General features: G+C 35.4%; 1 protein-coding gene across 3 annotated transcripts in view; it reads left to right on the forward strand.

The window, feature by feature from the left end:
* HACE1 (HECT domain and ankyrin repeat containing E3 ubiquitin protein ligase 1) overlaps positions 1–14956 on the forward strand; it is a 48194-nt gene that overhangs the window by 15521 nt on the left and 17717 nt on the right. For 2 of the 3 annotated variants that reach the window (XM_033055658.2, XM_033055659.1), the window contains 8 exons: positions 1531–1637; positions 5354–5504; positions 10590–10927; positions 12001–12069; positions 12699–12786; positions 14011–14122; positions 14204–14301; positions 14473–14560. In XM_033055658.2, the coding sequence (XP_032911549.1) occupies positions 1531–1637; positions 5354–5504; positions 10590–10927; positions 12001–12069; positions 12699–12786; positions 14011–14122; positions 14204–14301; positions 14473–14560 (1051 nt within the window). Of the gene's footprint in view, positions 1–1530; positions 1638–5353; positions 5601–10589; positions 10928–12000; positions 12070–12698; positions 12787–14010; positions 14123–14203; positions 14302–14472; positions 14561–14956 lie in introns of all 3 variants that reach the window. The other variant, XM_033055657.2, reaches the window with a different exon arrangement.

Consider the following 14956-nt stretch of genomic DNA (forward strand, 5'->3'; position numbering starts at 1 on the left):
GTGCTTAATATGAATGGCAATCAGTACCACAGTAGCTGACCACTAGGTATCTTTCTTTTCTCATGGAAAATGTACATTCTTCACATAATTTTAAACACAAGAATTTGGAATTAAATGTAGGATCTGTTCTCATTTTGTGTTCCGACTTTGCACATTTGGCAGTGATCTAGACAGTTTAAAGAGCAGACATTGCAAACTTCAATACAAAGGTGCTGGTAGAGCATTTCTAGAGCATCCTATATATACAATTACTTAGTGTAATAGGGCCTATTTTCCTTAATTTAGTCATTATCTGCAGACCTCCATTCTAGGATGTGTCTTGAAGCTGAATCATCTGGAATTAGCTTACAAGTTTGTGGTATGAACACTCATCTGTATGAAGTTGCCTTGTACAATTAGAGTGTAAAAGATTGCAGCCACAATTTCATTTGATTATTATTTTTGTAGATGAAACTACTCATTTCTTTTTTAATGGTTCTCTTATACCTTGCTTCTTTGGTTGTTGTGGGGTATTACAATCTAAAGCAAAGAAGAATCAAGAAAAAAGGTTTTGTTTCTTGATTGTGTAAGGGAAAAGAAGCATGGGATGCCTTTTCCCCCTTGTAAATCTAGCTCACTGTGGGTTTGTCATACGTTATTTGTTTTAAAATAACTGCAGACAACCTTACAGACTGAAAAAAAAAAAAAGTAAGGTGCTGCCTGCCAATTTACTTAGTTTAGTTTTCTAGCTTTTTGATGTTTTCATTTTCTCTATAACTCCATTACTTCCACTATAACACTGAGGATTTTCAAGTCAGTGTTTAAATTTCTGAGACAGGGTTTAGTTGTACGGAGTGAAGTGACGCAGGTGAGAATTCTCAAAGTATAAGTTAGATGCAAGGGTAGATGCTATAGATGATTTAAATTAAAAGAGAAAGAACTAAAACAATGGAACAAAAAAACCTTTTGTATATTGTAGAAGTGAAGACAGTGAGAAAAATTTTTCATGTGTCTGAGTAATGGTGGAGCTGTGTGCAAAAACAAGATCTTAATGAGAGTATATACAAAATATTAGCTAATACGTTTATAGTTCTGTTTCATTCCTGAAATGTAACCATGTATTGAAAATGATTTTCTGTGGCCAAGTGTGAGCTGTTCCGTTTAGTCTTAGGTAATGACCAATTCATATTATCTGGAAGTGATGAAGTAAGGAAACTGGGTGTCTGTTACAAGTCAGGACTTATATTTTAAATGTCATAAGTTGTTCTTATGGATTAATAATGCAGGGTTGAGCATTCAGTGTTTGTAACATTCTGTAATGTTAAATGCCCTGTAGTGCATGAAATGACACTAGAATGTGTACTTGTGCAGTAATCTTTGTAAATGATAATGAAACCTTAACTGAGGTTAGATTGAAGGTTGTACAGTATAAATGTGCATTATTATTGCTAGATATTAAGACTTGGGTGATAGTGTTCTACATAATTGATAAAGTATTGTTGATCTGATACTCCTTGACACTATACAATTGCTCTTGTTTTAATCCTTCAGTTGCGGCAAGTTCTGGAACACTTGTCTCAGCAGAGTGAAAGCCAGTATCTTAAAATCTTGACAAGTCTTGCTGAGGTTGCTACAACAAATGGTCACAAATTGCTCAGGTAAGTGTGAGGTCACAAGCTGATAAACTACCTGGCAGTTAGTGCCACTTAATAGTTTTATTAGTCCAAACTGTCTGATGCTCAGCACATGCTGGAGTAAATGGATCTCAAATGTGATTTGTATGATAATATATGGTTAGATCACTGTCTTTGCAAAGACTTCAAGAGAAAAAGTTGGTGTCCATGTATAGCTGCTGGTATTTAGAAGCTTGAGTTGCAGATTTGGTTTGGTTAGTTTGGTTAGCCCTAGGAAGGGAAGCTTCTTAGACAACTTTCAAATAATTTTTTTTTTGTCTTCCCCCTTCTCACTTTTTCTTCCCCTCCACATTTTTATTTTTCTACATGTTTCCTTAGTATGCTTGAGGAGAGTTTTGTTACTTCTGACACCTGTCTCATGTTTGCTGTCTCTGGTTGCCTTACATGGCTATTAATATATATGAGAAAAAATTACATCTACCAGTGTGCTGTCTTAGCAGCACAAGCAGCAGTAACCTGGGGAGATACAGGCAAGCATCTTTACCTGGTATGCTTTCCTAGTTTTTGTGGCATCTCTTTGAGTTTGTGCAAAACACTTTGCTATTTATTGGAACATTTTACTTTTATTAGGTTTTCAGCACCTAACAGATTTTGTTGTAACCTTTATGCTTTACTGGAAAATCTTTACTGAAAGAGTCGACGGTTTGAAACCATGAGTGAAGTTCCTTATTAACATGTTTTAAATGGTATTTTGGCAAAGAGAGATTTGTGAGTGTTCTGTCATCAGAGCAGCCTGTCAGCATAGGTTGTAGAGGATTATGACATGGGAAGCTTCTTTTTTAAGTTGAGCTGGGGTTCAAGGAGCCCCTCAGTGAGATGGAAAATAAATAGTATATTCTTACTCCTAGATGCCTTTTTTTTCCCCCCCCATTAGTAATGTTTTTAAATGGAGCTTGTAGATAGCGGGTCAGAACTCCTGGATGATGGTAGGAAATTAATTTCATTACATCATGAATAAATCTTATTCTAGTGGATGTTCACTTTGATGAATTAATGTAAAGGTCTGAATCCCTTTAAACTTCGGGGTTAAAGTGTATAGACATTAATGAAATTTTGTTGCTGCAGAGGTAACTTTTTGAAGAATTTCTGCTGTTGCTGAACTTCAGTGTGTATCAGCTTAACTTGTAACACATACATTTTTGTCTCCAGGCTTCCTTAGAGCCAATAGAGCTCCCACAAATAAATTGTGATAAAGAGTAAAACCGTAGTGCAGGAAAGGGTTTCAAACTTGCTCTGTATAGGGATGTTATTGGAAGCTGTAGTAGCTGAATTACATCATATGAAGTAGTATTTGTTTCTGTTTCAGTCTCTTCACAGGTAAATGAAACTGATGTTTAGATTTGCTTTGTTACTGTTACTGCTATTCTGATTTGAGCAATGCTCCCTCATTGTGACTGTAGAAACAGTAGCTTTGTGCCTGTACTGTCTGTGAGTTTGAGCTGCTGTGTGCTCCTGTATTGCTGTGTATGGGTGGGCTAGTGGAGGCTGAAGACAAGGTGGAAGGGTTTCATTGCATTGGATGAGGACTCATTTCTAGAGATGCCAGTACTTCGAAGTGTCCTGTGGACTCTTACTGACCAGCTTCTCTTTGGTGCTTTCTAATATGTCACAACAGAAATGTGATAGCAAAAGAAAGCAATTCCAAGACAGTTTCACAGACGCAGTTCTGCAAAAACTGTGTCTTTTCTCCAGCTTGGTTTCCTGCCAGAAACAGTGAATTTCTACTTCCAGGAATATTTCTCAGTTGCTCTCTTATAAACACAATGAGGATTAAGGTAATACTTGGTGAATACTCTGAGCTTGGGCCTGAGTAAAATGTACTTCATACACAAAAACCTCCAATAATGATACTTTTGCATGGCTGAACTAATATCATCTCTATTAGTTTCCTGGGTACTAACCCCCAACCTGTTACTTTTGTATTTGTCTGTTGTTTAGTTCAAAGAGATCTAAAATTGTTTCTTGTAATGCTTCTAGCAAGTATCCAGGAGTGCCACTAAACTTGTGCCTGAAGACTTTTGCCTTGAGTACGAGCAAGGACCCTGTTTCACTTAGAATTACCTTAACCATATATTCCTTTTTTCCAAGAAAATAATTGAAGTATGATATGATTTCATCTTGCTGGTGCGGATTAAGCATAGCTGAATTACAAACACGCCAGTAGAAGTTAAAGTAAACAATATAAAAGCCCTGTAAGAGTTTTCTATATATGTAGGTCCTTATCCTGAAGACCAGGAAATTTTTCCAGCAAAATACCACTGCTGAGATAAGATAAACCTCAGTTGAAATGTTAGTAGTTTCTTTTTTTTTTTTTTTCTTTTCATTTTTCAATGAGTTAGCTTCTTGTATTCATAGATTCTTTTGGTATATAAGCAAAGATGTTACAAATGCTAGTTTTTAGCTGTGACAAGAGCTCCTGGTAACACAATTGCAGACTACCATTCAGGGGATTTTCTTTACCTGTTAAAAAACTTAACATTCCTACTGTAGCACTGTTTACTCTTTCTGTTCCTTTCTTAGATTGATTTACTGAAAACTTACCTGGTTAAATTGTCACAAGAAGGTCATACTTTGTATGGTAGTTTGGCGAAATTCTTAGTACATTGCTTTTTAAAGTTAACTCTCAGTCATTAAAATGTAGTGCTAAAAAATAGGTCCGTTGGTAATGACATAGGGTGAATGAGATCATAATAAAGCTATGCTAGCTGTTACAAATAATTGTGTTTCGGATTTGTGAATTAACAGATTTAATTAATTGCAACAGGCATTTATGGCACCCTATAAGATGTCAGTTTTCTGCTGTTTGCTGATCTTCTGGCTGAGAAGCATGCTTTTAAGTTGCAAGTGCTTTAAGGATAGAATTGTGTATATGCTCACTTCTTTAGTATTTATAAGTTAGTAGGATTTTATAGAAAAAGAATTAATTTCTTGCACTTTTTTATGCATTCAAGAAAGAATTCTTAGTACTTAGGGTTTAAGAAAACCAAGTTGAGTTTGGTGGAGAATGTTCTGCTTGTCCATAAAGTCATGAATATATCATATTTTGCACTGTTTTGGTTACAGAGTTTAGTATTTGGCAGTTCAATTAAGGAGACATAAAGCTTTCAGTGTATTTGTTGGATAAAAAAATAACAGAGCGGTGGTTTTGTTTAGTATCTTTTGGATTGTGTTTTTCTTGATAGTGGCATCTTTGCCATCATGATCCCTTGTCTGGTTGAGGTAATTATTGTGCATCTAGAATAATAGCTGGTGAGGATGGCAGCATATCTGATCAGTCAGTAGACTTTTACCATCGGATGCTCTCTTTTCTAGGTTGAAAAACTTTTTCATCTGGATATCCCAGTTTACTTCATGCACTGAGATTCTTTCTGTAGGAAGTTGAATTTCCTCCCAGGGGCTCATAAGAAGTGCATTAAAAAAAAAAAAGAAGTATTTTGAAAGATCTGGAATTTGCTGTTCTTCTAGTTAAAATTGCATGTCCATGTTAGTAAAATCATAATGCCTGTATTTGACTTCAGGGGCTGATGCAGGAAATGAAAGTTAAGATTTACTAGGGTTTGAAGCTTAGGGATTTTTCTCAGCATGTGTATCAGACCCTATCATTAGATTGCTTACTCCTTATTATACTAAATTGTTTCATCTAGGAAAAGAAACTTAAACATTCCATTTTTTTCCCCCAGCTTGTCAAGTAATTATGAAGCTCAAATGAAGAGTCTCTTAAGGATCGTGAGGATATTTTGCCATGTCTTTCGCATTGGCCCATCCTCCCCCAGTAATGGAAATGACATGGGCTACAATGGAAATAAAACTCCAAGAAGTCAGGTGTTCAAGGTCAGAAAAGTATATGATGTTGTTAGGAAGATAGACGTTAAAGAGATGAATGTCACAAAGCATGCATTCATTAATCAGACATCTCATGAACAGGAAGTAAGTTTGGTCAATGTCCCTATCCCTTTTTAAGTTAAACCTACCTCTCTCCTTCTCCTCTATTTTTTTCCCCACTGAATTAATCAATTTAGCCACTGATGCACATCTCATGTTGTGATTTCTGTTTATTTCTTATTTAAATAGATTGTTTATTAGGTGTTGAAGGCATAGTTACCCAGGTGACTTTGGTAAATTTTGTTTTTATTTCTGTTAAGAGTGTAGTAGTCTCAAAATATGATATTAATATAGTAGATTATATTAATGTAATTTCAAAATGGTAGCTGGAGTTATACTGATGGAGTGCTGTTCAATAAGCTTTGTCCAGCTTCACAAGACAAATGGAAAAACTGAATTCTTGATCTGTATGTTGTTCTCACTGTGATCATGAAATCTTTTCCAAAGTTGTTCTTGGATTTTATAATTACATGGTTTGAAACATAACAGCTCACTACTACCCTTATAAGGTTATTGATATTGATTTATAGCTGCTTTCAAAGACATGCTTTAGGTGGTTTCCATTTAGGGGTTTAGTTCCTGAAGGAGTTTAATAGTTTTATATTTGTTTGTTAAGGAATTCCTCTGTAGAAAGTTGTAGATTACCTTTTTGTAAAGAAGCGCCAGTTTCCTGTGTGCCACTCAGTCTTCATTGGATATACAACTGTGATGCTTTTCAGAGCACCTAATAAAAAAGAACTGCAGGGTAATCTTTCTTCTCCCGTTTTACTCCATACTCTTACACAACACAACTTGTATCAAGAAATTTAGATGCCAGTAATTACTTGAGGATTTTTCGTTACCTTTGCATTTCTTCCACTGTGTTGTGAAAACAGTATTTTGAAATTACTGCAATTATTTGATAATATATGTTCATCATATTAGGTTATTTCTAAGGGCTTTTAAGACAGAGCTATATTGATAAGATTATGGAAGATGATGCTCTTAATTCCAGTTAATTTAGTGAAGTATCTCTGTTTGTTTAAATTTCTTCTCTTGGAAAGACAAAAGGCATTAGTCTGTTTAAAAAAAACCCCAAAAACATGCAAGCACAAATTTTTGTTCTTCTGATAGCACAATAGTTTTGTGAACAAATTGATTTATATAATGAATATAAAACTAGTGCTCGAGTCTGAAAAATACTGTGTGCAAAATGCATTGTACAGTGTGTCATGTAATAATTGTTCTTTGGAATTGTTCATCAAAATAAGGCAATAATATGGGTTTAACCAGAATTTTGCTTTTAAAAAACAAAGCCCTACCCAAATCACAAGAATTATTTTATTAAAGGCAGCGCTTTCTAACAGTTTTAATTAAAATTACTCCCAGTATACCAGATTAAATAACAAAAAGATGTTATACACACTTCATACAAGAACTATCTTCAGTGAGATATTCTGTTACCAAGCTCAAAAAGGGAAAAAAGGAAGGTTTCCTGCTTTTTACCTCCACATAATTTCAGAATTCAGCATAAAATAAACAAAAACATTCAATTGCAATTTGCAAAGTAAGTGGTATGTCACTAGAATCACTTATCTATGTGCCTAAAGGACTTTGTGTGGCGAAAGAATTATTTCTTAGTTTACTGTGCATTTAAGTCTTGTGCAATAGACTTATATTAAACAACTGTCACAGCTGTCCTAGAAAATATCAGTAATTCTTACTTGTGGGAAAACGACATGTATGTTTTTAATAAGTAAGCAAAATGTTTACTACTCTTGCATTACCTAACAAAACAAAAAATTTCAGGATGATTTAAAAATTATTATTGTAATTATTATAATTATTGCAATTATTGCAATTTATTTACAAGTTTTATGAGTGAGGCAGCTATGCAGTAGAGCCAGTGTTGTGTCCACAGAATTTTAAAGATTGATTTAAATTTCAAACTCAGACATATAAAACTGCTGATGAGACCTTATATTTGTTTGGGAATGGGCACACAGTTCTGGCAACGCTAAATAATCTACAGTTGTGGTTGGTTTAGCCTGTTCTTCCCTGAATTTACAGTAGACTGGGTAGTGGGAGATTAGATATAGTGCTGAGTGAATTGGGTGACTTCCAGTTTTCTTAGTCCTATTTTTCCTTCTGCTTTTTTATCCTTTCTTTGAAAATGTGCTTGTGATGGTCTTTTTCACCTTTTGGGAAGAGATAAAAAAAACCTGACTTTTCATAATGCTTCATTAAATTTTTCTGTATCAATGTACTGATTGAACATATTTTGTAGAATTTTCACTATAATGTAGCTGGGAAGGGATTAAAAATGTGAGTATTCTTGGTCTGAGCCTGCTGAGGAATGTTACTGTTTGATGAGGTCAAGAAAATCACAGGGCTGTCTATGCTTTAGTGGAGTTCCCTGTATGTGATTCAGGCCTATCCAGATGTTTTAAAGTGGAAGCACTAGCTAATGATACCACATTCTTGTACTGATCCTGTATGACATGGAAGGATCGTTCAACTTTGTCTCCCAAGGTTGAAACAAGCTGCTAACTCAAATGAGATCGTACCAGTGAGAAACTTTGAGTAGTAATTTTGACCAGGTTTACACTCATTGCTTTTCCATGTATTGTTCTTCCAATTGCTGTTCAGTGTGATCACATATCTGGGAAACTTACTGCAAAATTTCTCTGTAATTGAACAAGATTGGGAAGTGCTTAATGTTTTTTCCTTGTTTCAGATACTGTTCTTTTCTAGAATTGAGGTAACTTCTCTGCTGTAACAAAATCACTTCATGGATTAGTGATCTGCATCCTGTGTCTTAAAAAGCTATCTGACATCTGACAAAAGATTTTACTTCAGTGTTGCAGTTTGAATATGGATTTGGTTACTGGTCTTGCTTTCTAGATGAGTAAAGAGGAAAGCATTGCATAGGTAAATTCTTGCATTTGGGAGGTAAGGTGTGCAGCTGTAAAAGCTTGGTACTCCATCAGACCCAGCTGTATAATTCTAGAGAAACTTTTCAGCACTGTGATATATGACAACTGAAGTTTGAGTGGATGACTTTGTTTAATATGAGGTTCATGGTGAGAATTGACTGAAGAATCCTGAGTAGTAGTTTGAAAAAAACATTGCTTGTGGTTTGATTGAGTATGTCCATGTGCCACTTGAAAAGGTCTGGTCATGGATGCCAACATAAAATGCTGACAGTCATGGATATGGAGGTGATGGGCAATGTTTAGAAGTGTTTTATATCCTGAAGCTGGAATAGAAGGAAAGAAAATGAAATGTTAAAACTACTGTGCTTGACTAGACTTTGAAATGAGTTTATAATCAGAAGCTGTGAAAAACGAGCTTTGGAAAAACAAATTGGGTAGAAAAGTTCTGAAAGGTGTGCTAAATCTGTGGGAAATAAGAGATGCTTGGGGAATATGGTGTCTGGCAAGCTAAAGATTAAAAAGTTTTGAGGGGGAAAAAAATAGATTTTAATACTGTAGTAAATAACTACCTAGTTTCTCCTGAGTTGCAGGTTAAGAGCACAGCTGCATTTTAATTCTCGTATGTATTCAATTAATTCTATTTTCCATTAGAAAGTTTTTTTACATTATGTTTTGTGGTAAAGTTCTGCCAGATGGGTGTTGGAAGGATAACTTGATCCTGTATGGCAGACATTTATGTAGAAAATGCCACCTGTGCTGGAGATATTCAGATCACCATCTAGAGAAATGTTTGGTAGGAGCACAGGCATTAAGTGAGTGATGTACAAAGTATTGAGCAAAGTCTACCAGTATTAGAGATCAGACTGGCTTCCCCCACACTTCTATTAGGAAAAAATGGAAGTGTAATGGTAAAGTTTTAAATGGTGAATTTCAGCAGAATCTTTAAATACACAGCTCTTATGAGAAGTAATTTATTGTGTATTGAGAATGTGTCAACTATGGGGTGCAACTGACAGTATTCCAGATAATGTACAGATGCTGTGAACAGCTCTTTATTTTCAAAAGCAACCTGAGAATATGAGAACATAACTTTCAGTGTTCGCTAAGTGTTTGAATGTTTTCTCTGGTGAAAAATGTTGATGCAACAGTAATACATGGAAAAAGGTATCCATTTAGAAGTTCACTCTTACTTTTGGAATACTGTGAAGTACTTGAGCTGGTTACCTCCCAGTAGGATTCATATCCCTATGCTCACTAGACTGTAGGCTTGTGAAACAAACCCTAAACACCATTAAGGGACAACACAGCCCTTGTGGATTTTTTTTATGCTCATGAGAAAGCCACAGGTCTTATCCCTTTTTTTCCTTCATAGTAAGCCTGTAGCTCAGAGTAAATGTGTAATGAAGGAATTGCACTGCATTTCAATTATATTGGCTTTTTAGCAGGTTGTAGTGAAAAAAAATGTCTTTCTTAAAGTAAAATAAAATGTGTAGCCTTAAAATTTGATATAGGATTCTGCTGATACTTGTTTCTATTTTTTAAAGCTATGTGTTAGTGACCCTGATTCTGAAACATCTGAGGTACTATCAAAATGAGCTATATGAGCTCACATTATGCATAAAGCACATTCTTATTAGACATGTGCATGAACCTGAATCTCAGCGGTGTTGTCTGGTATTTCCTCCATCTTCTTGATAGAGGAAGCTCCTTTGACAAGGTTCTTTGAGAAGAACTGGCACTCTCTTACCCTAGAAACTCAGTCTGTATGTTCTGTTTCCCTGGTTGGCTGCAGTGGTTAAGGCAGTAGTGTGCCGAGTGAAACCAAACTTTTGTCATATAGTTCAGTTCTGTAGTTCTTCTGTAGTTCTTTCTAAATGAGTTTGTCTTTCTTCCATCTGCTGCTTGATTTTCCTCCTATGTGAAATTCTCTCTTTGTGCTGTTTGGCTACAAATGCAGAATTTTTTATGGGTATTTGCCTCTTATCTCTAACATGACCTCTAAAGGATCATTTAAAGCTTTAAAATGTGCATGATATTTATTTGCCTTAAGAGGATTATCACATTATTATCTGATGTCAGCATGTTCATTTTTGTCTGTTTTTTCATGTGTTTATTGCAGCCGCTTGAACTGCTCTGGCATTCTCTGGATGAATGGCTTGTTCTGATAGCCACAGAGCTGATGAAAAACAAAAGGGACTCTGCCAACATTACTTCTATTTTACTGAAGCAAAAAGGACCAGATCACCAAGATGCTACTCCTACACCTCCTTTTGCCACTGCAGGAACCGAGGAAAGAAAAGAACTGTCCACTGATGCTGTTGAGTTAAAAACATATGATGTTGCTGGGAAGCAGGAAGCGTGTGCTGATTGTCAGGATGTTATCTCCATGACAGCAAATAGGCTAAGTGCTGTCATTCAAGCCTTCTATATGTGCTGCTCCTGTCAGATGCCTCAGGGGTAAGGAGATGATTCATTTTTCTTACCCAAACTATTACCATTTTAAAATCATATATACTTTCTTGGAAGAATGTTGTTACTGACCACATTTTATTAGTGACAGGCAAGACTAGTTTAATGCTTCCACTAGTTCATTTATTTTAATGGGGGTTTTTTTTGTTTGTTTTTTTTTCCTAGTGTAGTCCTAAAGTCAGCAAATAGAACTGTAACTTTTCCATAGTGCAGCTGCTAAGAATGTAGCTGCACTGGGGCGCATTTTGTATTGAATGTCTAATGGCTCTTTGTAGTCATGTAGTATACTTGTAGGTTAGTAGGATTTTGATATTTTGAAACTTAGCTGTATTTGCTGTTGGTTCTTAATGTGAAATTAACCCTGAATTTAATTTGATTATCCAAAAAGAAGAGCTATAAGCTCAGAAAAACAAAAAGTTATCTTTGTGTATGGAAATGATGGCTGAGGCAGCACTTGTTCGACTATATTACATAAAACAAGGAGAGTTCAGTCTCCATGTTCAACTGGAATCCTGTCCCAGGTTGAAAAACATGTGGAACATGGTTTTTTTGTGGAACATCCAGTTCAACTTAGGTCTGGTTTAAAAGGGAAACAAATGTGACCACTTGCAACTGAGATCATAGTTTATCCAAGATTGTTATGGATTATATTTGTGATTTTGACCCTCATGAGTAGAAGATTAAGCAAGTATGATGATATTACAAGCTCCCTGAGGAATCCAGAAGCAAGGGTCCAACTCGTGGTTATTCTTAATCACTTATAAGGGTTTTTCTTTCTCTGCCAGACTGAGTTGAATAAAAGCTTTCAAATTGGCCAGTAATATTTGTCTGGGGCATAGTTCTCTTGGATGTTCTGGAAGATGATTGGTTAATGACATTTTTGTCTCTTCTGTTAGTTTGTTGTGAGATCTTAATGCTGTTGAATATTTAGTTTCATGATGACTAGTCAAACAGCATCCGTTTCTATTTGTGTAGTATTCATTAAAAAAAAAAAAAAAATTTATGTAATTCAAATTAGTTTTGATTGCACTAACCATAAGCATCTTATGATTTTTGAACAGGATGACATCACCTCGTTTTATAGAATTTGTTTGTAAACATGATGATGTCCTTAAGTGTTTTGTTAACCGGTAAGCTTCAACAAATATGGACCTTGTAATCCACCCCTCTGTTCCTCCCTGACAATAATTCATTTCTTTTCTTGTTACTGAGTTGTGTTTTTAGATTGTTGCTGTGATATATGAACAGTATGCAATTTAATGGTCTTGCTGAACTCAAGGCAGTGTAGATTAATGATTCAGAGCTCAGACTTAAATGAACTCTTCTGCATATTTAAGTGATCTATTTGTAGGATTTGTGAGCAACAGAGTAATTTGATGAATGGATTTTTTCCTTATATTTGTTCCAAATAAGGCCTTTCCTTTTAAAGTAGATGAAAACTTTCATTCTTCCTCAAATGTGTGATGACTTAAAGGAGTCTAAACCATCTTTGTGCAGGTGGCTGTTTCCAGAGTTTCTCTGGAACTGCCAGGTTTATAACCTTTCTTCTGTGTGGGGAGCTGCTTCTAATCCTTCCAGGTCTAACAGATGAGGTAGTGTTAGTTGTTTGGAAACAAGAATTAGGAAAAAGTTTATAAAATAGAAGAGTCTCTTGAAACTTGTCTATATGATTAATTGCATTGTTTCTTTATGTAGACGTTTTGCATCATGAAGTGTTATTATTAGTTCTAAGTTAGCTTCTAACTTATTTTTCTTTCAGAAATCCCAAAATAATTTTTGACCACTTTCATTTTCTTCTGGAGTGTCCTGAACTAATGTCCAGATTTATGCACATCATAAAAGCTCAGGTAAATGTCAGGAGGTGCTTAGTTACAACTTCCACGAGTATACAAAGGGGTTTTTTTAAATTAAAAAATAATATTTAAAGAAAATCTATTTGAGGAGGATGAAAGAACTAAACATGGCCTCTAGTGCTTCTGAATCTGTAATGTGGAAAGATAATATTAAATAGATATGGCAGCCAGATTTCTGTATTCATAATTCTCTAAAACACATGGATGAGTCCATTGAGATAACCAATGCTGGATGTGTCTTACAAGTCCAACTTTCAGTTAAGGAGTGAAATTTATGGTTTTAAATCTTTTTGTAGACATTAATAGATTGAATTTAAAATGCTTTCCTTTCCCCTAAATGGCTTACATTTTGAGACAAAGCAGAGGATAAATACTTCGCTATTACTTGATTTGATCATAATTAATGGCAACTCATTTAGTGAAACTTCATATTGTCTTGTCTGTTCCAACAGCTTTATTTCCTTAGTAGTGAACCATACTGTGCTTTTATTTTTAAAGTTAAATTGCTTTTATTAATCCAGTTTCATTTTTGGGACATGGTGTAGGTGTATTGTTTATTAATTCTTTCATTGAAATGTGTGTTTTTGAAACTCCCTACCTATGAATAATGAGGAGACCCTGAGAACTGATGCCCTCTTTGTTAGATCAACTGATGTACATGCTGTGAATTGCAGGGGATGAGAAAGGTCATACTTGTGTCATATCTGTCTCAAAACAACTGCAAAACGTTAATATAAACACTGAGTCAAGTTAGAACCACCTCACCCAGGAATTACTTTGTAAGGTTCCTTTGGGTTGTTTTATATTGCCAATGAGCTTTATTGAAAACAGGGCTGGCTGGTTCATATCACTTGTGCTTCTGTGCTCAGCTGTGGTTGATTATCAGTAGTTTTACAGAAGCCAGTGACTCATTTCTTGTCGAAGTTCCTTCATGCTCTCCCCTTACCTGTAAGAAACGTTGTACTATTTTGCTCTTCTGTGGAAAACTTTAATAGCTATTTCTGGATAGCTGGTGGTCTAGTCTTTCTGCAGACCCAACTTCAGCAAACATTCAAACACATCTCTAGTCCTTTCTTCTTCCCAAAATGCTGTATAGCATATTAGGGCAACTCTGCACATCTCAAAAATTAATTGAGAATTATGCATAACCATTTGTATGGAAGATGAATTATTCAGGGGAATGCATGTATATAATATGGTTTGCACCTTGTTTTGTAGCCATTTAAAGATCGCTGTGAATGGTTCTATGAACATCTGCACGCTGGGCAACCGGATTCAGACATGGTGCACAGGCCTGTCAATGAGAATGACATACTTCTGGTTCACAGAGGTATTGTGTTCTAAATGGAATAAGTGTGTCTTTGAAAGATAATGAATAAGATGAAAAAAATAATTGGTATTTTTTATTTAGATTCTATTTTCAGGAGTAGCTGTGAAGTTGTGTCTAAAGCAAACTGTGCAAAATTGAAGCAGGGAATTGCTGTGAGATTTCATGGAGAAGAAGGCATGGTGGGTAAAAGTGCATGGTTTTCTTTTATGGAATTTTCATATGGAAATATTAATTCTCTTTCACAAGTGTGGTTTTGAACTAAAGCCTACTTTAAAAGAAATGTGGTTACTCAGCATAACTATTGAGTGAAAGTTTTGTGTACTAATATGTTTTATTCTCTTGACTTGCAGGGACAGGGTGTGGTGCGTGAATGGTTTGATATCTTATCCAGTGAAATAGTTAACCCAGATTATGCCTTATTTACCCAGTCAGCTGATGGTATGTCTCTGGCCTTTTTTTCCCCCCTAAATTTAGGGTGTCGGTTTTTATAAAAGCATTTTTGTAATCCGAAAAATCTGTGTAGAGGTGCAGATGATTACATTAAAGCTAAAAAGGAGAGATTCAGATCTGCCTGTTCAAAGTAGTCTTCTCCAAGGACATTAGGACTGGCCTGTCTCCTGCCTGTATCTGGCTGGAGACAGATGAAAGGAAGTAGATGTATTCTGGTCCTTCCTTCGAGCATGTTCACAAGTTGATAGAAGCAAAGCCCATTAGAGTGAGTAAAACATGTATATAGTAATATAGTGAGAGGGAGGACCAAATTTAGCAGTTGGTAATAACCTTTTTGTTGATGATAATTATTTCAGAACAGTACCTTGGAGAGTGACTGAGCCA

This window comes from Catharus ustulatus, chromosome 3, assembly GCF_009819885.2.
Source record: "Catharus ustulatus isolate bCatUst1 chromosome 3, bCatUst1.pri.v2, whole genome shotgun sequence".
Lineage (NCBI taxonomy): Eukaryota > Metazoa > Chordata > Aves > Passeriformes > Turdidae > Catharus > Catharus ustulatus.